This window comes from Cebus imitator, unplaced genomic scaffold (assembly GCF_001604975.1).
Source record: "Cebus imitator isolate Cc_AM_T3 unplaced genomic scaffold, Cebus_imitator-1.0 Scaffold346, whole genome shotgun sequence".
NCBI lineage: Eukaryota > Metazoa > Chordata > Mammalia > Primates > Cebidae > Cebus > Cebus imitator.
Window position 1 is genome coordinate 590,727 of NW_016107661.1, and position 20,436 is coordinate 611,162.

Below are 20,436 nucleotides of genomic sequence, written 5' to 3' on the forward strand. Positions count from 1 at the left end.
CGTGAACCTCCCATCTTGCCTCTTGCCCTCCCATTTCTCAGTATGTACTGCCATTTCCAAAGGAGCCACTTAGCTCTTCTTTGGCCTTTTCTCATTCTCTGTGAAGTCCCAGTTGTGCAGAGCGTGAGTGGAGAGGTGGTGGGGAGGAGCGCCTTGGGGCCCCATGTAGTTCTGTTCACCCCATAGGATGCTGGAAGAGGAGAAAGACAAGGAGCAGAGGGACCGGATTTGTTCAGATGAGGAAGAAGATGAAGAAAAAGGGGGCAGGAGGATAATGGGACCCCGGAAGAAGTTCCAGTGGAACGATGAGATCAGGTGTGCCTGCACTGGGACTTGGCCTCTCTGGAGGGTTGGTGGGGCAGTGTCTGAGCACTATTGGTGCTTGGCCTCTCTGGAGGGTTGGTGAGGCAGTATCTGAGCACTAAATGTCCCCTATTGTTGACAAAGGTTAGGCTCGTTTGCTTTCATCAGGGCTGCTGAAAGCACATGATTGGAACCTTGAAGAAACATCTGGAGTAGTTTGGAGTTTATGATTTCTGCTTCCTTCTCAGGGAGCTGCTGTGCCAGGTGGTGAAGATCAAACTGGAGAGCCATGACCTGGAGAGGAACAACAAAGCCCAGGCTTGGGAGGACTGCGTGAAGGCCTTTCTGGACTCGGAAGTCAAGCCCCTCTGGCCCAAAGGCTGGATGCAGGCCAGGTGAGGGCTGTGTGCCGAGATCGGGCATCTGTGCAGTCAAGACATGTTTGAACGCTGCTTTTGTGCCAGGCCAACGGGATCCCAGCCCGCAGGGAGTGACTGTCTAGTTGCCTCAACTCTGATCTCACCTGAGTAATTGGGAGACATGCAGGTAGCTGGGAAAGGGTCTTCCAGGTTTTCCCTGGAGGAAGGGAAGTTGCCTGTGGGGTTTTGTCTTTGTCATTTCTTGTCCCACTTCAGTTGAGGTTTGGCCTCCCATCTCAGTATGCATTTTCCTGTTTTAACATATGGGCTCCTGAGAGCATTTGAGAGGTGGATTCTTCTTGGGTCTTTCCTGATGTTCCTGAAGAAATCACATTTGCAAGGTAGCAGGGATGATTCCTTATTGGAACTAAATGCCAGGCTTCTATCTCAGAGGCTGCCTTGTACGAAGTTGCTTCCTGCAAATGAAGTACTTCTGTCGTACATGGGACAGAGAAACTTATCTGGAGTGATTGTCTGGATTGGGCCCAAATCATCTGTTGTGCTAACAGATCTTTGAACCTTTGAAATTGCTGTCCTCTCCACATAGGCTGGACTCAGATAAAGAACATTTTTGTTGAGTTTTTCAGGACAAAGACATGCTGAGTCACTCCATGTTTTATTCTTGGAAGGGAGGGCATAGGCAGTAAGGAAAGTGCTTGACCTTTAGGGAAGCATCACCATGAGAAGTCTGGGGCAGAGCCATACAGTTTCTTGGTAAAAACCAGACTCAGCCTTTGGGCAGCCAATGTGGCCCATTGTGATCCTCTCACCAGGAATTTGGCTCACCAATTGATTGACCTTTTTTTTGTGGAGGGGGCGGTCAAAGTCTTGCTCTGTTGCCCAGACTGGAGTACAGTGGCACGATCTCAGCTCAATGCAACCTCTGCCTCCTGGGTTCAAGCGCTTCTCCTGCCTCAACCTGCTCAGTAGCTGGGACTACAGGCACCACCATACCTGGCTACTTTTTATATTTTTAGTAGAGACAGGGTTTCACTATATTATAGGCCAGGCTGGTCTCGAACTCCTGACCTTAGATGATCCACCTGCCTCAGCCTCCCAAAGTGCTGGGATTACAGGCATGAGCCACCGTGCCCAGCTGACTGACATTTAATAGCCACTGAATTCCAGGAACACTAGCAAAGCTCTGGAAGCAGAGTCCCAGCTTTATGGGGCATGTACAGATGCCCAGTGTTTTGTGTCTTTCAGGACTCTGTTCAAGGAGAGCAGACGAGGCCACGGGCATCTGACTTCAATCCTGTGAGTATCTTGGTGTTTTCACACCTCGGAGTAAGTGTTGTTTTGGTCTCCTATGGATATCCTCTAAACCTTTTCTGTGCTCATTCCTTTGAACAGGGCCAAGAAGAAAGTTATGACCCCTTCTAAAATCAAAGTGAAGGTGAGTCATCCTGCTCAGGTTACACGTCAGCTATGCTCATCTCCCTGCAACCATGCTCTGGAAATTTCTCAAGTGACTGTGGAAGCTCATTGAGCTTCATTGGTCTGGGGACAGCTATTCAGGATGGCATTCTTGCAGTCTACCAGGACAGAGAACGGAGCCACTTACCCTCCCTCTAGCCTTGGTTCTACAAACAGTATGCAGCTGGCCCAGTTCCTGGGGTTCTTGTGGGATTAAGTGGGATCTTCTTGGCAGCCCTCTGAGGAGTCAAGAGCTCCTGCAGGTGTGAATGTATTATTACACTGTGATGATCTTTGTATGGAAAGAAATATACTCTAGCCAAGTGCAGTTTAGCTTGGAGCCACAGCAGAAAGGGAAGGTGACTTTGCTGAGCTACCAGGCAGAAATGGAGGGCAGTGCAGTGGCTTAAGAGTAGACACTTAGATGTTGCAGAAACCTCTCAGTGTAGTAAAAATTGCTGTTTATCAACATTTTTGCCAGTTCTTAGTGTTGTGTCCTTAGCCATCCCTAAGCAGACCATGAGAATGAGATATGCAGGTCATTTACTCTTGAGTATCTGTTGAGCTCTCACAATGTCTCAGACACTGTATTAAGTACCGGGGCTGCAGGAGTGAAGGATTAGACCCAACTCCTTTTCCCATGAAAAAAGCCCTCTTCTTTGAATCCATTCTTAGGAGGTCGGTGCTGGGAGAAATCTGGGAGGAAAACAGACCTGCTGTAAGGCAATTCTTACGCCATGCCTTGGTCTGATTGCAGCTAGGAGCACGTTGAGACAGTGGGAATGCCAGTAGGCAGAGTGTCTCTTCATGAGAGTCTTGCACTTTTCAAAACAAAAAAATGTCTCTTGGTGATATATTTGTTCTTCGTAACGAAGTATGCCAGGGTAAACCTGGCTCTGGCCAACCAGATACTCACCAGGGGGTGTTGAAGTCATGGCATCTAAAGTCAAGGTGGGCGCAGCTTCTACTCTCCCACCACTTGTTTGTAATTATACAGGAAGTCCCAGTTTTTTGCGACTCAAGTTCATGTGTTTGCTTCCTCACAACAGGCCAATGTTGGCATCTTTGGACCTTTCTAAACACCAACATTTCTGTTTTCCTTTAGGAATCGTCTATGAAGCCTGATAAAAAGGTTTCTGTCTCATCAGGACAGATTGGCGGCCCCATTGCTTTGCCCTCAGATCACCAGACAGGAGCCCTGAGCACTGGAGCCTCAAGTAGGGAGCTCCCATCCCAGGCATCGGGTGGCCTTGCTAACCCTCTTTCTGTCACCCTGGAGGACTCGTTGGATGAAGACTTGATCCATAATCCAGCCTCCTCTGTGGAAGCCGTGTCCAAGGAATTGGCTGCACTGAATAGCAGAGCAGCTGGGAACTCTGAGTTCACACTGCCTGCACCCTCAAAAGCACCTGCAGAAAAAGTTGGAGGAGTTTTATGTACAGAGGAAAAAAGGAACTTTGCAAAGCCTAACCCTTCTGCTCCACCACCAGCTAGCTCTCTGCAATCACCCCTTAATTTTCTGGCAGAACAGGCTCTGGCACTGGGGCAGTCCTCTCAGGAGAAAAAACCGGAGAGTTCTGGCTACAAAGAGCTGCCCTGCCAGGCTCCCCTCAGTAAGGGCCTGCCAGAAGTACACCAGTCCAAAGCAAAGCACCACAGCTTGCCACGGACGTCTCATGGGCCCCAGGTGGCAGTTCCCTTGCCCAGCCCCCAGGTAAAAGTCTTTCATGCCGGCACTCAGCAGCAGAAAAACTTCACACCCCAATCTCCATTTGCCAATAAGCTCCAAGGCCCAAAGGCTTCCCCTCCACAGTGTCATCGTTCCCTCCTGCAGCTAGTGAAGACAGCGGCCAAAGGCCAGGGCTTTCACCCCTCCGCACCAGCCACCTCAGGAGGCCTGCCAGCCTCTAGCAGCAGCTCTCATAAGACCCCAGCCTCGTCCTCTTCTGCCCTGAGCCATCCAGCAAAGCCACACTCAGCCAGCTCTGCAGGCTCATCTTATAAGAGTAATCCCTTTGCCAGCTCTATTTCCAAACATGGGGTTTCCTCTGGCAGCTCTTCGTCAGGAGGAACACCGGTCCAAGGTTCTGCTTCTGGGAACCTGCTCCCTGGCATACAGCCTCCCTCTGTGGGACAGGCCACCAGCCGACCTGTACCAAGCTCAGCAGGGAAAAAAATGCCCGTTTCCCAGAAGTTGACCCTGGTCGCCCCTCCAGGTGGTCCAAACGGAGATTCCGGCAGTGGGACCCAGGGAGTGGCAAAGTTGCTGACCTCGTCCCCAAAGCCCTCTGCAGTTAGTGTGACATCGTCTACCTCCTTGCCAGTGAGTATCCAGCCTGCCCTGCCCCACTTGCAGGGGCCTTGGGGATGAGGTTCTTGCCTTGCCTCTGGTGCAACGTGAGATCTGAAACCACAGGTCGGGTAGGAACAGTGGGCTCAGATGGAGGAAGGGAGACTTGTCTTCCTGTTTTCAGGTATTTGCTTTTCTGGTGCTTCCATCCTGGAGGGCCAGGATGGCCAAAACCTTCTGAGGAGGGCAAGGGAGCGAAAGGACGGCCAGCACTGTGCCTTTTCAGAGGCTGGGTCTGTGTGTGCCACAGAATGAGCCACAGCACTTGCCTTCCATGACCTCTTGTGTGTGCCACCGAAAGAGCCACAGCACTTGCCTTCCGTGACCCCTTGCCTCTCCTTCTCTGCAAACAAACAGGGGCGGAAATGCTGTCCCCTGTCAGTTTGTAGTCATGTGGAGGTGTTCATGGCCCAGGAATAGCAGTACCTTCTAAGAGTGATTCTGCTGGTTTTAGAAGGACTGAGTCCAATAATTAATGTGTCCTGATTGTGTGTAATTACAGCAGGTTCAGGAAGAGGGAATGAGCATTTTTTTTTTCTTTTTCTAATATATAAATTATGTGGTTAAAAAGACAAAACCATAGAAAGGTCTGTTGGAGGTCTCATTTCCTCTTCCCTGCATCCACCATCCCTGTAAGGTTAACTATGCTTCTTGGTTTCTGGTTCATTTTCCTTTCTTTTTAAATGAAAGATTAATAAATACAAATGCATGTATGTATGTGTATGTATATCTGTATGTAAATATATTTTCACGTGTATAAATATACATGAACATTTATAGATTATGACAGTATTTTTCCCTTCACCAAGGAGACATATTTGTTCATTTTTTTGAGACAGAGTCTGGCTCTGTCTTCCTAGGCTGGACTGCAATAGTGCGGTCACAGCTCACTGCAAATTGTGTAGGAGATGTATTTAATATCCTGCTTTTTAAAAAATTTGGTTCCCTGGAATCCATTCCATGTTGATTCATAAAGAGTGTCCTGGGTCCTGTCTTTAGGGCTGAGGATCAGAGGGTGCCTCCCAGGGCCATCTGACCTGCATGTGTGTATCCTCCTTTGTGCTGCCAGGTTTGTTGTGAGTCAGCTGGGAACAGGACTGGAATTCTTACTGCTTGCTGTGTTTCTTCCTTAGAAAGGAGCGGGTGGGACTCTGCTGCTGGCCAGCTCCTCTTTGATGCCTTCGCCCTACAAGTCCAGCAGCCCAAAGCTGTCTGGGGCCATGAGCTCGAACTCCCTGGGAATTATAACCCCCGTCCCGATTCCTGTCCACGTGCTCTCCTTCAGCACCGACTCCTCTGCCAAAGCAGGGGTCTCCAAGGATGCCATCGTCACAGGCCCTGCCCCCGGACCCTTCCACCATGGCCTTGGCCACAGTAAGTGCTTCTTTGCTGCCTTTGGTCGCTGGGAAACCTCTAGGCTGTTGCCAGGGCTCCTGCTGTTGTGTACTCTGGTTCCTGTGTTTGAGTCTGGTGTGTGACTGTGGGGAACATCTCGGGGAACAGTGCTGAGGCCCTGCCCTTTTGGGTGTGGTACCCAGACTGGCCTGGTAGGTTGTCGGGGGCTCTTGGCTGCTGGAGCTGCTTTTCTGTTCCTGTCTTCAATGTGTGTGTTTTGTTCTTTTCTCCCCTCCTGTTTTCTCTCAGGTCTTCTGGCTGGCTTGCACTCCAGCCCACCCCACGCAGCGCCTCTCCCACACGCTGCCGTGCCCACCCATATCCCGCAGAGTCTGCCAGGTAATCGCCCGACGATCAGTGTGCCATGCGCACTGTGTGCCTTCACCCTCTCTGCCCCTAGGTGCTGTGCCACTGCTAAGGGTCTTGGTGTCTTTGCCTTGTTGCTGCTGTTGTTTTGGTTTGTACTTTGTGCTTTGTTAGTACTCAGGGTAACACGTGCTTCTCTTGGGGTTTCCACTGGTCCCCCATTGGAGCTGCCACTGGGTCAGCCTCGGCCTGTGTGATCACAGGGAAAGTTGCAGGGGGAGAGCTTTGTGTGCAGTGGAGGAGCTCCCAACCCTCAGCTCGGTTTTTTTCTCTTCAGTTAATAAAAGGTTAATGGTCCGGGTGCGGTGGCTCACAACTGTAATCCCAGCACTTTGGGAGGCTGAGGCGGGTGGATCACAAGGTCAGGAGATCGAGACCATCCTAGCCGATGTGGTGAAACCCCATCTCTACTAAAATATAAAAAATGAGCTGAGTGTGGAAGCACACGCCTGTAATCCCAGCTACTCGGGAGGCTGAGGCAGGGGAATTGCTTGAGCCCGGGAGGCGGAGGTTGCAGTGAGCTGAGATCGCGCCACTGCACTCCAGCCTGGTGACAGAGCAAGACTCCATCTCCCAGAAAAAAAAAAAAAAAATGGTAATGGTGTATCTTCTCCAAGGGCTAATTAGGTACAAGGCCTTGAAATGCAAGCTGCTCCACTTTCCAGATATGATTGCTTCACAGAAGGCTCTCTAAACTTTGTTTCCATTAAAGGGAAAATCCAAGTAGCAGCCAGAGGCCACAGTGCAAGACTTTGACAGGAGCAACCTTAAATCTGTCCAGGTGTAAAAACTCCATCAAAACAGATGTTGGAGCACACCAGGCAGGTGGCCGGTGCTCCCTGTAGAACACCGCCTTCTGAAATAGGGAGTCTAAAAGCCCCAGGCTTAAGGCTGGTTTGGTTGTACCTGAGAAGAGGGCTGGCACCTTTGCACTGAGTGTATCTGTCTCACTGTGTCCTGAGTCCTCGATTCTTGGGTATGCCTCTTGGAATTCTGGTATGGGAAGTCTCATGGTATCTTGGCTTTGACCTAGTGTTCTTCCTGCTGTAGACGTGCTACTTGGATAAGGGGAGCCACTCTTACAGAAGCCAGCCGAGGTAACCCTGGTGAACTGGTGCCAGGTGGGAGTAAGGACCCCCTGTGCTGCATGTCTCTCAGGTTAATGTCTGTTTCATGATGTGCTGTGGATCCCTGGCACCATGGCTTTTAAAGTGAATGCCACAGGCCATATGGGGCAAGAGTGGATTTGTAAATCACCACAATGGAAATTTTGCTTCTTTGAGGGGCTAAGCCTAAAACACTGGTGACTCCTCCTTTCCTTGGGAGGAGCAGTAAAATGCAGTGACTTCCTCTACAAACTGGAGGCTGCAGAGCCACTTCGGTGAGAGCAGGGGTCTTTTCATTGTCAGGCTGCCCTGCCTTTCCTTGCTCCCAGGAACATCACTCTCAGAAAAGCAAAGTAATTGAGGCTGGCTGTGGTGGCTTGCACCTGTAAACCCAGCACTTCGGGAGGCCAAGGCAGGAGAATTGCCTGAGTCCAGGAGTTCCAGACCAGCCTGGGCAACATGACAAGACCCTATCTCTACATTAAAAGAAGAAAATTAGCCAGATGTGGTGGCATGTGCCTGTAGTCCCAGCTCCTCAGGAGGCTGAGGCAGAAGAGTCACTTGAGCCCAGGAGGTCGAGGCTGCAGCAAACTGTGGTCATGCTACTGCACTCCAGCCTGGGCAAGAGTGAGACCCTGTCTCAAAAAAAATTAAAAAAAAGATTGGTTTCTGCTATGTTTTCATTTTTCCTCTGGGTATGAAAAGGCTATCAGAATAGGAAGAATAAGTGCTAGTGTTCTGTACCACTGTAGGGTGACTATGGTTAACAATAGTATGTAGTTTCAAATAGCTAGGAAGAGGATATTGAATGTCCCCAACACAAGGAGATGATAAATGTTTGAGATGATGGATATGCTAGTGATCCTAATCTGATCACTACAAATTGTAGGTGTCAAAACATCACTGTGTACCCCATAAAATACGTACTATTATTATGTGTCAGTTTGTAAAACTTTTTGAGGGTATCAGAGGCTGGACATGATGGCATTGGGAGGCATGAGGATTGTTTGAACCCAGAAATTAGAGGGGTATAGCTGCTGTACTCCAGCCTGGGCAACATAGTGAGACCTCATCTCTTAAAAAAAAATTTTCAGCTGGGGGTGTGGTGGCTCACGCCTATAATCCCAGCACTTTGGGAGGCCAGGGTGGGTGGGTCATCTGAGGTCAGGAGTTTTGAGACCAGCCCGAACAACATGGAGAAACCCCATCTCTACTGAAAATACAAAATTAGCCAGGTGGGGTGGTACGTGCCTGTAATTCCAGCTAATTGGGAGGCTGAGGCAGGAGAATTGCTTGAACCTGGGAGGCAGAGGTTGTGGTGAGCAGAGATCTCACCTTTGCACTACAGCCTGGGTGACAGAGCGAAATTCTGTCCCCACCCCAAAATTTTTTTTACATCAGTTTAAAAGTTCGGAGGGGAAAAATGGCAATCAGAAAATCAACTATGCCAAAACAGGGTTATCCAAGTGAGCTGCTCTCACTTCCTTAGATGTACTTCAGCATATAGGAGGACACGAGATGCGAGTGAGAAGCTATTTGAGCGTTTCAGCTATGTGACTTATATCTGCATTGCTTTCCTTTCCTCTGTGGACTGAGAATGCTAGTGCCTTTGAAATTGTCTTTATAGGACCTGTGTCTTTTGATGGTAAGAAAATGAATGATCATTGCTGCTTTGAGTTCTATGTGATTGTCATTGTCAGACCTCACCTTGGGATGGCAATTGTAGCCTGAGACGAAGAAATCCAAGTTGCATAGCAGAGTCGCTATTCTCTGTGCTGAATGGCCACTGACCCTCACAGTGCTCGTGTGCTTGCAGGCTGTGGCCAGGAGCAGTGGACACGGCTAACCACTGGCCAATATCTCGTGGCTCGTTTGAGCCCTGGAACACTCAGCATTTGGGGACTTCTGCTATTTAGGTGATCCCCTTGAAGTTTGGTTACCACTGCCTTAAGGAAATCAGAGAGCCTAAAAAACTTGTGTTCTGATTTTTCTTACTCTTTTCCAGGTGCTTCTCAGCTTCACGGGAAAGGGCCTGCTGTACCACGGAAATTATGACCGCTTCAGAGGCAAGGCTTGCCACTTGGGTCTGGGTGGAATCAGAATGTGGTCTCCCAGGATGGACACTCACTGCGCCCTTTCTGCTGCTTGGTGTTCTTCTGGAGGAGTGTGAGTTCTCAGTGGAGCGCTTCTTGGCACTTCTGACATGCCTCCCACAGAGGGAGCTGTCCCCTTGCTGCTGAGGAGGCGCATACTTCCCCATGCTCTGGGCCTTACGGCTCTGTTGCTTGACGGTGTTGGAGGGACAGCTCTAGGCCGGGGTGTGTGTTGGGCTGTGGCAGGAGGCACAGTGTTTACAGGCTCTGGTGGCAGAGCAGTCGGCACACCTGCGTGTGAATCTGCCCGACCCCCTGGCGTTTGGTCAGAGTACCTCAGAGCGTCCCACTGCCCAGGGGCTCATTCTGGCCACAGTAAGCTCCCTGGATGGTCACGGTGCCGTCCCATCTCCAGGCTGTGTGCTCAAGAGGACAAAACCCAGGCCAGAGCCACAGCTGGGAGACCTACATTGTCCCTGCAAAATAGTAAGAACACCTAAGGTGTGCTCACTTGGGGGCCAGTTTCTCCTCGGAACATGACAGTGAAACTCTTTTAGAGAAAAGACCTTTGTAGATTCAACAATTGTGATAGGATTTTTACAGACACCTATTTTGGGCTCAGTTTTCATCATTACCATTAAATGCATTGGATAGAAGGGGACTGTTCTTCACACATTATATTATAGGAAGACATAATTCCAGTGCCTTTATGGTGGAGCAGAATTCAACAACACATGTCCATTCAGCCCTGAGTGGATCTGAGATGAAGACGTTTTTAAAGATCTGTCTGTATTCAAGACATAGCCAGTTTTATTTAACTGAGTTTTTTACACTTGCACATCATTATCTGTGCCGTCCTGACTAGAAGGCTGTCTGGGCCCCCAAATTCCAAGTCCCAGTGTAGCCAGGGCTCCCATTTTCCAGTTTGTGCAGTTGGACTGCAGAGCCCAAAGCCCTTCATCTCTCTGAAGGCCAAGGACACCAGGGGTCCCAAGTCACAGATAGACATTCCAGTTTGTCTTCTTAGGAATCATTCTTAGGTAGATCTGCAGAAACAGGCCTCTGTGAAGTGTCTGCCAGGCAGAGATAGGCCTTGAAGTCCTGGGGCTCTCCAGGCAGTGGGGTTACGTGTCGAACTAAGGGTGCTGTGCGGAAGAGCTTGGAGAGTAGATCAGAGGCTAGAACAGTTACTGCAGAGCTCCTAAGTTACCACTCAACCAGTGGCTGTTTCACAAGGGTTGAGGGCATTTGCCTGTCCTGTGAGGTCTGTGCCACAATGTGAGTCTGAACTGACTGCTCCAGTTAGGTGATCTCAGGCACATTGAGAGTATACAGCATCCTTAGCACATACTGTGGGAAAATGGACTGCTCTTGGCTCCTGACTCCCAGGGTATAGTGCTCGGTAACTCATCCTTCATGCAGAGGTTTGCTGGCCTTTACGGTTTCCCAAGGAGCAAGACCTCTGTCCACCCTTTGGCCTGGCCTCTGCTCTGACTCTTTTTTTTACATAAGAACTGATAGGTGTTTCACGTTGGGCTAAGTGGATTCCTTATCCCTTTGTTATATATATTTTTTGCAACTTGGATTTCCAGTTTGTTTACAGAGTAGTCTTAGGTAGTAGCAAAAGAGCCAAAGAAGAGATTTGTATTGCTGAGCTCAAAGCCAAGCAGAGGCCGGCAGCGGAGGCTGAGCAGGGACTCTCCAGGCTTCTCTGCCCACGAACACCCGGGTCCCAGCCCCTCCTTCCTTTCCCTTTGGTGCTCCCTCCTCCCCATGTACCATTGCGCGTGCAGCTGGAGCAGAATACCCTCATTTTTAGGAATCTAGTGATGCCTCTTGCCTCAGGGAAATGTTTCTTTGATGGGGAGTTTGAGATTTCTTTTTCTTGTTTATGCTTTATTTGTGGTAATGAAAGAGCGAATGACTGAACAGCCATGGCAAGGCAGATCTACAGGCGAGGCCGCGGCAGAGGGTGGGGCAGAGTGGCCTTGGGGTCTGGGGACTGCAGGGGTTTCCTTGGCGCAGCAAATGTCTCTGAGCACTTACCAGGCGTGGCCATTTCTTAGGTGTGAGAGGGGCTGTGGCTTTTGTGCAGCAACTATGTTGGTGTTAGGGGTGGTGTGGAGATTGTTAATCTTGTATAAAGCAATTCAATAAATTGTTTCAAGGTTTCCAAAACTTTTTTTTCTCTTTTCTTTCTGCCCTGTGCAAGTAGTGCTTCTATAGGAGCTGGTATGTATGAAATATCCATTTTGGCTGAAAGACAAGAGGGAGCGGGGGAAATAAGCCTTGCATGCAGTAAAAGAAGAAACAAGCTGACCATACCAGTAGGCTCCAGCCACGAGGTTTATTTTCATGCTTTAAATAAAGTTCCCTATTGTTCCCATTTTCTGTTATATATGAGATACAGAGAACCAGAAATTTGCTCGGTGAATAATCAACTGTTTTGTATATCTAAATACCAATGAGATAATAAGCGAGACTAGTAAAGCACTGAAACCAGGGCTAAGAGCAACACAATCCACTATCAAAGGATTTCAGTGCCAGAACTGAAGTGTTCTCTATTGGTGCTGGGACAGTCCGGCTGACAATTACTGTCCACTCTAGCACCGAGGGCTGGACACTTGTGATTTCTGTTTGCCTTCCCTGGCATGGAGCCCAGATCTGTTTCATGAACAAAGTGACTACCAAGGCGGCTTCTCTGATGGAAAGTTGGTTTTAAGTCAGAAATCTGGAGAGATGTCATGGCGGGCAGCAGCCCCAATGGGTCTAGCCCTTTGTAGGGCAGAGTGTCACTGTCTGCTGTGCTAGTGCCCATGCTGCATTGAGTGGGCTTGGCTGCTGTGGTCGGCTTGTCCTTTAGTGGTTCGCAGATTGTGTGCAGTTATCACGAGGAGTTTGTTGCTGGGAGTGTACGGGAGAGGGGAGGAAAAAAGGGTATCGGATTTGTCCAATCACTGGAGGATGAAGTGGGTTACTCAGAGTGAATAGTGGTTGGGATGAGAGTTGCCTGTCTTCAGTCAGTGCCTGTCCCATATGTGGGCTGGACTTTGACAGCCTGGTAGCGAGGGTGTTTGTTTATAAAATGCTTGGCCTGCACAGGGCCAGGGAGAGGACGACACCAAGGAGGTCACTGTGTCGTAAGAGAGGGCCAGCATCTGCTGCTAAGAAGAGTTGCAAGGGCTGTGCCTACTTCTGCCCAGACACCAAGACTGCCAGCTCCTGGATGGACATATCCTTGTTGACATAACGGTCGTAGTGAGCAGGGGTCAACCTGCCGCTCTGCAGGGCCTCTTCGATGGAGAACTTCTTGCCAGACTTCCTGTCGTGTATCACTGAGGACTCCCCGTTGGGCCCCTTCACTGAGATCTCCTCCCAGTCACACTCCTGGCTTTTGAGTTTCACAAGCATGCTCCAGTCAATGAGCCCGGCGCGGTGGGCTTCCTCTGGGGACAGCTCTCGGCCCGTGTCAGGGTGGATGACCACGATGGAGCGCCGCAGGTGGTTCTCCCGCTGCTCCCGCTTGACAGCCACTGAGCCCAGGCGCCTCTGCAGCTCGTCGATCTCGAGGTCTTTGTCCTTGGAGAGCCTCTTGAGGTCATCCAGTTCCCTCTCCAGGGACCACAGTCTAGAGTCGTGGTTAGTCCCAGAGTCTGCCACAGCCATGTTCCGCAGGTCTTGTGTTTCCGTCGCTGCCATTTCAATTTCCGATTGGAGCCTTCGGGTCTCCAGCTGCAGGTTTTGCCGCTCCAGTTGTAATTTGTGGTTTTCTTCCCTTAGAAAGTCTAGTTCCTTAGATGACTTGGAGTTATGGAATTCCAGCTCCGAAAGCCGGGCTTCCAGCCGGCTCACCTCGGCATCCAGCTCGCGCTTGCTGCGGCTCTCCTCCTCCAGGCTGCTCTTGAGCCTCTGGATCTCTTGCTCGGTGTCGCCCTTCTCCACCTGGACACTCTCAGAAAATACCACCTTCTCCTTGACCTCCGCCTTCTCCAGGGTGGCCAGCTTCCTCCGCAGGGTCTCCAGGTCACCCTCCAGGAGCTGCCGCCGGTGCTGTTCTTCCTCCAGCTGGAGTCGGAGCAGGGCATGCTCGCGGGCCTGCTTCGGGTCCTGCTGCAGCACTACCTTCTGCTTGTGGGTCACCTTCTCACGGGCCTCAGCTTCTTCCTGCTCCAGCACTGCCAGCCGCTGCTGCAGCCGCTGCACCTCACGCTCAGCCTCCCTGCGGGCCTGCCGCTCGCGCTCCAGCTCCTCCAGCTGCCGCTCGAGCTCGGTGCGCCGGCGCTGCAGCCGCCGTAGCTCTGCACGCAGCTTGTCGATCTGCCGGAGCTCCACGTCAATGCTCTCAGCGAAGGAGATCACCTCGGCCCTCAGGCCAGGCTCCTCCTCGTACCTGACTACTTCCTGCTGCACCACTCTTTCCTTCACCTGCGAGAGCTCCTCCTCCTTCCGGGCAATCTGCTCTTCCTGGGAAGCCCTCTCCCTCTCCAGGTCCACTTGCCTCTTCTGCTCCGCTGAGAGCTTTGCCCTCAGAGACTCCACCTCCTCCTTGGTTTGAGGGTCTTCCTGAAATTGTAGGATCTCCTGGACCACCTCTTTGGTCTGGACCTGGGGTTTGGTGTCTTTCAGGGCCTGGATTTCCTGCTTCAGCTGGTAGATCTCTAAATCACACCTTTCGATCAGTCTGGTCTTATCCACGATCTCCTCCCTGAGCCGCTGAAGCTCCTTCTCCATCTCAGGGTCAGTCTTGTACTTAATGACTTCCTTAGTCACGCCTTTGACTTCCACCTGGGGGCCCCGCCTCCTGAGGGCCTCCAGCTCGCTCTGGTAGCTCCGGAGCTGCTCCTCTGCCCCCCGGTACTTTCGCTCCTGCTCCACAAGCTCCAGGCGGAGGTTGGCCACTTCACTCTCTGCTTTGGGGTCTGGCCGCACGATCTCACGCACCTTCTCCTGCACCACCACTTTGGCATTCTCCTCCTCCAAGGCCCATATCTTCCGGAGCAGCTCGGTCTTTTCCCTCTGGCTGGCACGAGCCTTAGCAGCCTCATCCTCGTATTGGCGGGTGAGATCGCTGACCTCCCTCTCGGTGGATGCGTCCTTCTCCACCTTGAGCACCTCCTTGACGGTGATCTTGCCCTCGGCCATGGCCCGCTCCTTCTCCAGCCTCTTGAGCTTGTCCTGGAGGAAGCTCAGCTCCTCCTCCTGCTTCTCTCGGAGGTGGCGTTCCTGCTCGTGGTCATCCTGCACCTGTCGGTACTCTGCCTCCAGCTGGGGGTCATTCTGCAGTTTAACCACCTCTTTCTCGGTGACCTTCTCTCGTGCCCGGCTCTTCTCCTCGGCCAGGGTGGCCACATGCTGCTGCAGGAGGAGCACCTCTGCCTCCCGGGCACCCTTCTGCCGCCTCAGTGCCTCCAGTTCCTCCCGCAGCTGCAAGACCTCATCCGCCTGGGCCCTGTCAGGCTCGATGCGCAGGACCTCCTTGACCACATACTCCTGTCCCCCATCCCTTGTGTCCTGTTCCAGGGCGCGCAGCTTCAGCTGCAGTGCCTCCAGCTCCTCCTGCAGCAGCTGGTTCTTGTGCTGCTCTTCCGCCAGCGTCCTCTGCAGCTGCTGGAAACTCTCCTCCAGCGCGGGATCTGGCACCTTCTTGAGCACCTCCTTCCTCACCACCGATTCCTGAGGCCCCTGATTCCGCAGGGTCCGGATCTCTTCCTGGGTGCTCTTGATCTCGTTCTCCAGCTGCTGCCTCCGCTCCTTCTCCTCATCCAGTTCCTTCCTGATCTTCCATGCCTCTTCCACTCCGGAGTCCGGCTTGTTCCTCTGCAGGGCCTCATGGGTCACTTCTACTTCCAGCTGCTGTGATGGAGAAGACAAGGCAAGGTTAAAGCCATGTTTTGGCAGCACATGTGGGGCCTGTCCCCACCTGGTTAGAGCGATTGTGCTGTGATCCCAAGGGACTCCCTCAGTGCCAGTTCTTGTTAGTTGTAGAGTTCTAGGGTTACTTACAAGATGATCAAACAACTAGTTTGGGTATTTTTTTTTTAAATACTAGGTAAAACATTTTTAAGCTGTTGAAGAGTTTAAGAGGAAACCATGAACTCCCGCCTTTGGTCCTGTTCCTAGGGTGTGTCTGTCAGCCTTGCAGACGCTCTCTGTGCTCACACAAGCACGTCTGTCGGAGGTATGCACCATGTGTTTGTCTTTCCTGCACAAATGGTATCCTTGCTGTGTACCCTGCGGCCGATCATTCTGGCTCGGCACAGAGAGTACCGCTTCATGGTTTAACAGCACCACCATTTCCACTCTATGGACAGACTGCAGTTTAGCCCATTGCTGATGAATACTGAACCGTTTTGTGTCTTGCTATTACAAACAGTGCTGTCATAAAACATCATGGACTTCAGAAAATAACATTCACTTTTTTTTTTGAGACAAAGTCCTGCTCTGTTGCCCAGGTTGGAGTGTAGTGTGGCATGATCTTGGCTCACTGCAACCTCCAATTCCTGGGTTCAAGCGATTCTCCTGCCTTGGTGTCCTGAGTAGCTGGGGTTACAGGTGTGTGCCACCACGCCCAGCTAGTTTTTGTATTTTTAGTAGAGACAGGGTTTACCGTGTTGGTTAGGCTGGTCTCGAACTCCTGACCTCGGGTGATCCGCCCACCTCAGCCTCCCAAAGTGATGGGATGACAGGCATGAGCCACCATGCCCAGCCAAAAATAGCATTCACTTTCAGCAAATGTGTATTAATTTCTCATGTCAGTAGAAGCACTGGCTCGGGCCAGTCTGCACTGGTCCTGCCCAGAAACATTAGCAAGGGTATACACCCATCAATTCAGATCGTTTTTCTAAGAGCCTGTATTTGTCACCTGTTAGAACAGCTTGAAGTAGAATTTCTTACTAAGATCAATTACCTGTCTGAGGAGATTCAGAGCAAACTCTAGATTCTGCAGCCTCTGTTTGTTGATGGCATAAACTTCAGTGAACTTGGCAGCAAGAGCTGCTTCCTGCATAGAAGAGGTTTAGGAGAGGGGTTAACAGGCGTCCGCAGGGTAAGCAACAGAGAGCTAGATGGCACGGGCACGGCTCTTGAGAAGTGTGGAACTTGGGGGTAGAGGCACAGCTCTTGCCCACTCCTCCTGTAGTTAGAAGATAGTCTCATGGGTCGAGAGAAAACTGGGTCTCAAGGCTGAAGATCCAGCCTAGGGTCTTGGTCCTATTGACTTCGAGCAAGTCTTTGTACCTCTCTGAGCGCCAGTGTTCCCTCTCGTGTGTGTGTATAAGGGACGAATCTCAGCCCTCCGCTGTACTTACTGAGGTGAGCAAAGCAGGAACTTCCAAAATCCATGCCTCTGGCCCTGGCATCTCTGTTCAGCTGTGTTTTCAAAATTTTTTCTTTTTTTTTTTTTTTTAAAGAGTCATTCAGACTGAAGTGCATTGGTGTGACTGCAGCTCACTGCAGCCTTGAACTCCTGGGCTCAAGTGATCCTCCCTCCTCAGCCCCCTGAGTAGCGGGGACTACAGTAGCGTGCACCACCATGCCTAGCTAATTTTTTGTAGATATGGGGTCCTGGTTTGTTGCCCAGGCTGGTCTCCAACTCTGGGCTCAAGCAGTTATCCCACTTCGGCCCGAGAAAGTGCTGGGATTACAGGCGTGAGCCGTCGTGTCTGGCCTTGCTGTCTTTTTAGGTGTATCAATGTCACTGCCCTAGAACAAGTTCCTCTTTTTCTCTTATCAAACCTGTTTGCGAACAGGAGGGCTCTCTGGCTTCCCTGCTGTGTGTGCATCTGAGGCCAACATGCAACATAGTGCTTCCTGGGGAGCAGGGCAGCTGGGCCTCCACCTCAGCCCCAAGACACACACACAGACACACACCCGCCCGCCCACATTGCTCACCTCTTCTTTCACTTTGGCAGCGGGAGATTGGAGTCTGGCTCTCTTGTTCACGTGGCTGCTCCTTCCATTCTCCAAGTCAAGAAGGGACCTTAGTGTTTCTGCTTCTAACTCATAGTCCTGGGTGAGGGAGAGACGTGGCAGAGGGTAGACAAAAACAGCCGAGACAGATATGTTCCAGTACCCCTTTTGGCTGACCCAGACCTGTCCTGTGCCATGTGCTGGTTTTATGATCTGCTTGGGTCTTCCTCACAAGCCACACCCCTGCAGTGACTGCCAGGAGGTTTTCAGAAGTACGGAGACCTCAGCAGGACATAGCTCCATCACTCAACAATGTAAAAGACAAGAAACAGCGCCCCCACCCCCAAACTCCCCTTCCGGCTTCCTACATGCCTAGAGATTTTCGTGTTCTGCTGCTGCTTTTAACATTGTACCATAAACCTGTTTCACCTTGCCACCACCACCTCTCACGTTTACCAGCTTGCTGACTTTAGTCTATCAGGTGCATGCATGCTGATTCACGCAGCCATACCCTTCCACTGGACACTGGTCATTTCTAACTTACTAGTTTTGCTATTGTAAATAATGCTGTTGCAACAATTTTGTTTATCCTGCATTTTTTTTTTTTGTACTTTTCCCTTAAGGACAAATTCCCCCAAAGAGTTTATTGCTTTAGAGTATAAAACCCTTTTATGACATTCCATGCCCAGTCCCATGCTGTTTTCCCAAAAGCCTGTGCCAATTTGCACAGTAGCCAGCAGCGCCTCCGGATGGCCAGCTTCACCCCCTGTGCCAGGGCTGGTGCCTGCTGCTTCTCTGGCCAGGTGATGGTGGAACGAGGCCCCTTACTGTCTGTGCTTCGGGCAGAAGTTTCCCGGCTCACCTTTACAGCTTGCTGATACTGCTGGGAATTGGCATAGATCTTCTGTACTTCCTGCTCCCTACCTGCTATCTCATCTAGCAGGTTCTGTAAGAAAGACAGGGTTTAAAAATCAAAACTAACTGGAAAAAAAAAAATGGATCAAGTTTCTGTTTTTTTTTTTTTTTTTTTTTTTTTTTTTTTTTTTTTTTTTTTTTTTTTTTTTTTTTTTTTTTTTTTTTTTTTTTTTTTTTTTTTTTTTTTTTTTTTGAGACAGTCTTGCTCTCGTCCAGGCCGCAGTGCAGTGGTGCCATCTCGGCTCACTGCAACCTTCACCTCCCCTGTTCAAGTGATTCTTCTGTCTCAGCCTCCCAAGTAGATGGGATTACAGGCACAGGCCATCATGCCCGGCTAATTTTTGTATTTTTAGTAGAGACCGGATTTCACCATAACGGCTAGGCTGATCTTGAACTCCTGACCTCGTGATCCCGCCCACCTTGGCCTCCCACAGTGATAGGATTACAGGTGTGAGCCATCTCGACTGGCCACAAAAGGCAGTTCTAAGGCCCTGTGAAGAAGGGCCAAGATAGTTATCTCTGCTAGGAAATAAATGTTTATTGATGCTTTGGACCACCAGGCACTGTTCTGCTCTCTGACTCAGATTATGTCATTTAATCTTCAAGCAATCCTGGGATACAAGCAGTGTGACCACCAGCTTATGAGTGAGGAAAGCAAAGCTTTCGAGGTGGGGATGTGGCTGATGGGGTGGACCCACGATTTGCATCTCAGCCATTGGCTTCCCGTGTTCCTTCTCCCTCACCCCAAGGCACTGTGTAGGGCATGGGAGAGGCAGGAGTCCCGTCTTTGGAAATGGGATTTTTCCCACAAGGGCTCCTCCTCGTTCTGTAGCTGTTCACTCATGTAGCCAAACCACGCCGAGCATCCACTCTGCACCAGGCCCTATGTGGGGCACTGAGAGGGTGAGGTGAGTCACACACTCCGTTCTTGTTCTCAGAAGGCTGGGTGCTGGGTGCTGGGAGTCTGAGAGCTGAGGCCCAGTGATGATACAGCTGTGGTAGGCCTCTGCCCTGCTCTGCCTCCTAGAGCTTGGCTCCCCAGAAGGGGGCTTGCTGACCTCTGACCCTCCCTTGCCAGCATGTGCCTGGAGCCACAGAAGCGGCCATCTTACCTTCTGGTTCTTTAGCTTGGTCTCCATCTGGCTGAGGCTGTCTGTCTCCAGGGGCTCGTAACTGGGGATGCTGGCCAGGAACTGCAGCATGTGGTCATGGCCACTGCGGTAGTCCTCGTAGGCTGCCTTGGCACTCCGCAGGCTCTGTGCCCTGCTGAGGCAAAGCATTTAGGCCTTGGCCACAGTGAGCAGATGCCTCACTGAGCCCTCATTTTTTAAAAAAGTGGGAAACAACCAAATGTAATCTAACTAGAAATACCCCAAGCATCTCCCACACAGGGTGGGTGTTAATTAGGGAACGTCATGTTGGAGTGTGGAGAACGAGGTGGGTCCATTAACATTGACTTGCAGAGATGCCGATTGTGGATTACAAGACCCAGTAACCATGACTCAAAGGAGAGATCACGGGGTCGTCAGAGAATCTGACAAACTCACCAAAATAAAAACAGCAAAATCTGTGGGACATAGCTAAAGCACTGCTTACAGGGAACTAGACCACATTCTCATATTAGAAAAGAAAAATGGCCACCACCCACCATACCCTCACCTGCGCTCCACTTGCTGGCACAGGTTGTCGAAACGCTGGCCCAGCTTGTGAACCTCGGCCTCCTGGCGCTCCAGGTCTGGGCAGTGCTCCTGGAAGCGGCTGGCCAGCGTGCTCGAGCACTGCTTGGCTGCCTGCAGATTCCGCTCCACCTCGCCCAGGAGGGACTTCTGGGCCTGTAACTCAGAGGCCAGGGCTGCCAGCTCCTGCCCCTTGCTGTCCAGGACACGGCTGCTCTCAGGGACGGTGTTGTCCTGATTCAGACAGTTCTCCTGTGTGGCCAGCAACTCCCAGCCCTGCTGCAGGCTCTTCTCCAGGCGGTTGGCCACGTCAACCTTCTCCTGGGCCAAGTCCAGCAGCTGCACCAGGCGCTCATATTTCTGGTTGGTGTCCTCCACCCGGGTCCTCAGCAGGGGTGTGGTGCCGCTGCCCGGGAGGGCCTGGATGAAGGCTTCGCCCTCAGCCGCACTCCGCGTCTTCTCAGGCTCGATCTGTAGCAGCTCGTTGGT

At 51.1% G+C, this 20,436-nt stretch overlaps 2 protein-coding genes across 8 annotated transcripts in view; one reads left to right on the forward strand and one right to left on the reverse strand.

The window, feature by feature from the left end:
• UBN1 (ubinuclein 1) overlaps window positions 1-11,627 on the forward strand; it is a 35,245-nt gene extending 23,618 nt beyond the window's left edge. For 2 of the 7 annotated variants that reach the window (XM_017506012.2, XM_017506013.2), the window contains 8 exons: window positions 187-315; window positions 552-698; window positions 1,929-1,979; window positions 2,076-2,118; window positions 3,244-4,461; window positions 5,622-5,862; window positions 6,133-6,222; window positions 9,361-11,627. In XM_017506012.2, the coding sequence (XP_017361501.1) occupies window positions 187-315; window positions 552-698; window positions 1,929-1,979; window positions 2,076-2,118; window positions 3,244-4,461; window positions 5,622-5,862; window positions 6,133-6,222; window positions 9,361-9,410 (1,969 nt within the window). In that variant the 3' untranslated portion in view covers window positions 9,411-11,627. Of the gene's footprint in view, window positions 1-186; window positions 316-551; window positions 699-1,928; window positions 1,980-2,075; window positions 2,119-3,243; window positions 4,462-5,621; window positions 5,863-6,132; window positions 6,531-6,961; window positions 7,031-9,360 lie in introns of those variants that run through there. The other 5 variants (XM_017506009.2, XM_017506011.1, XM_017506014.2 and 2 more) reach the window with 4 other exon arrangements.
• Window positions 11,628-11,776: 149 nt separating this feature from the next.
• Window positions 11,777-20,436, reverse strand: part of PPL (periplakin) — a 58,100-nt gene continuing 49,440 nt past the window's right edge. Inside the window, exons 13-18 of the mRNA XM_037730457.1 lie at window positions 19,931-20,427; window positions 19,384-19,534; window positions 18,219-18,302; window positions 17,339-17,455; window positions 16,356-16,448; window positions 11,777-15,301 (exon numbers count right to left, since the gene is read on the reverse strand). Of these exons, the coding sequence (XP_037586385.1) occupies window positions 12,638-15,301; window positions 16,356-16,448; window positions 17,339-17,455; window positions 18,219-18,302; window positions 19,384-19,534; window positions 19,931-20,427 (3,606 nt within the window). The 3' untranslated portion in view covers window positions 11,777-12,637. The remainder of the gene's footprint in view (window positions 15,302-16,355; window positions 16,449-17,338; window positions 17,456-18,218; window positions 18,303-19,383; window positions 19,535-19,930; window positions 20,428-20,436) is intronic.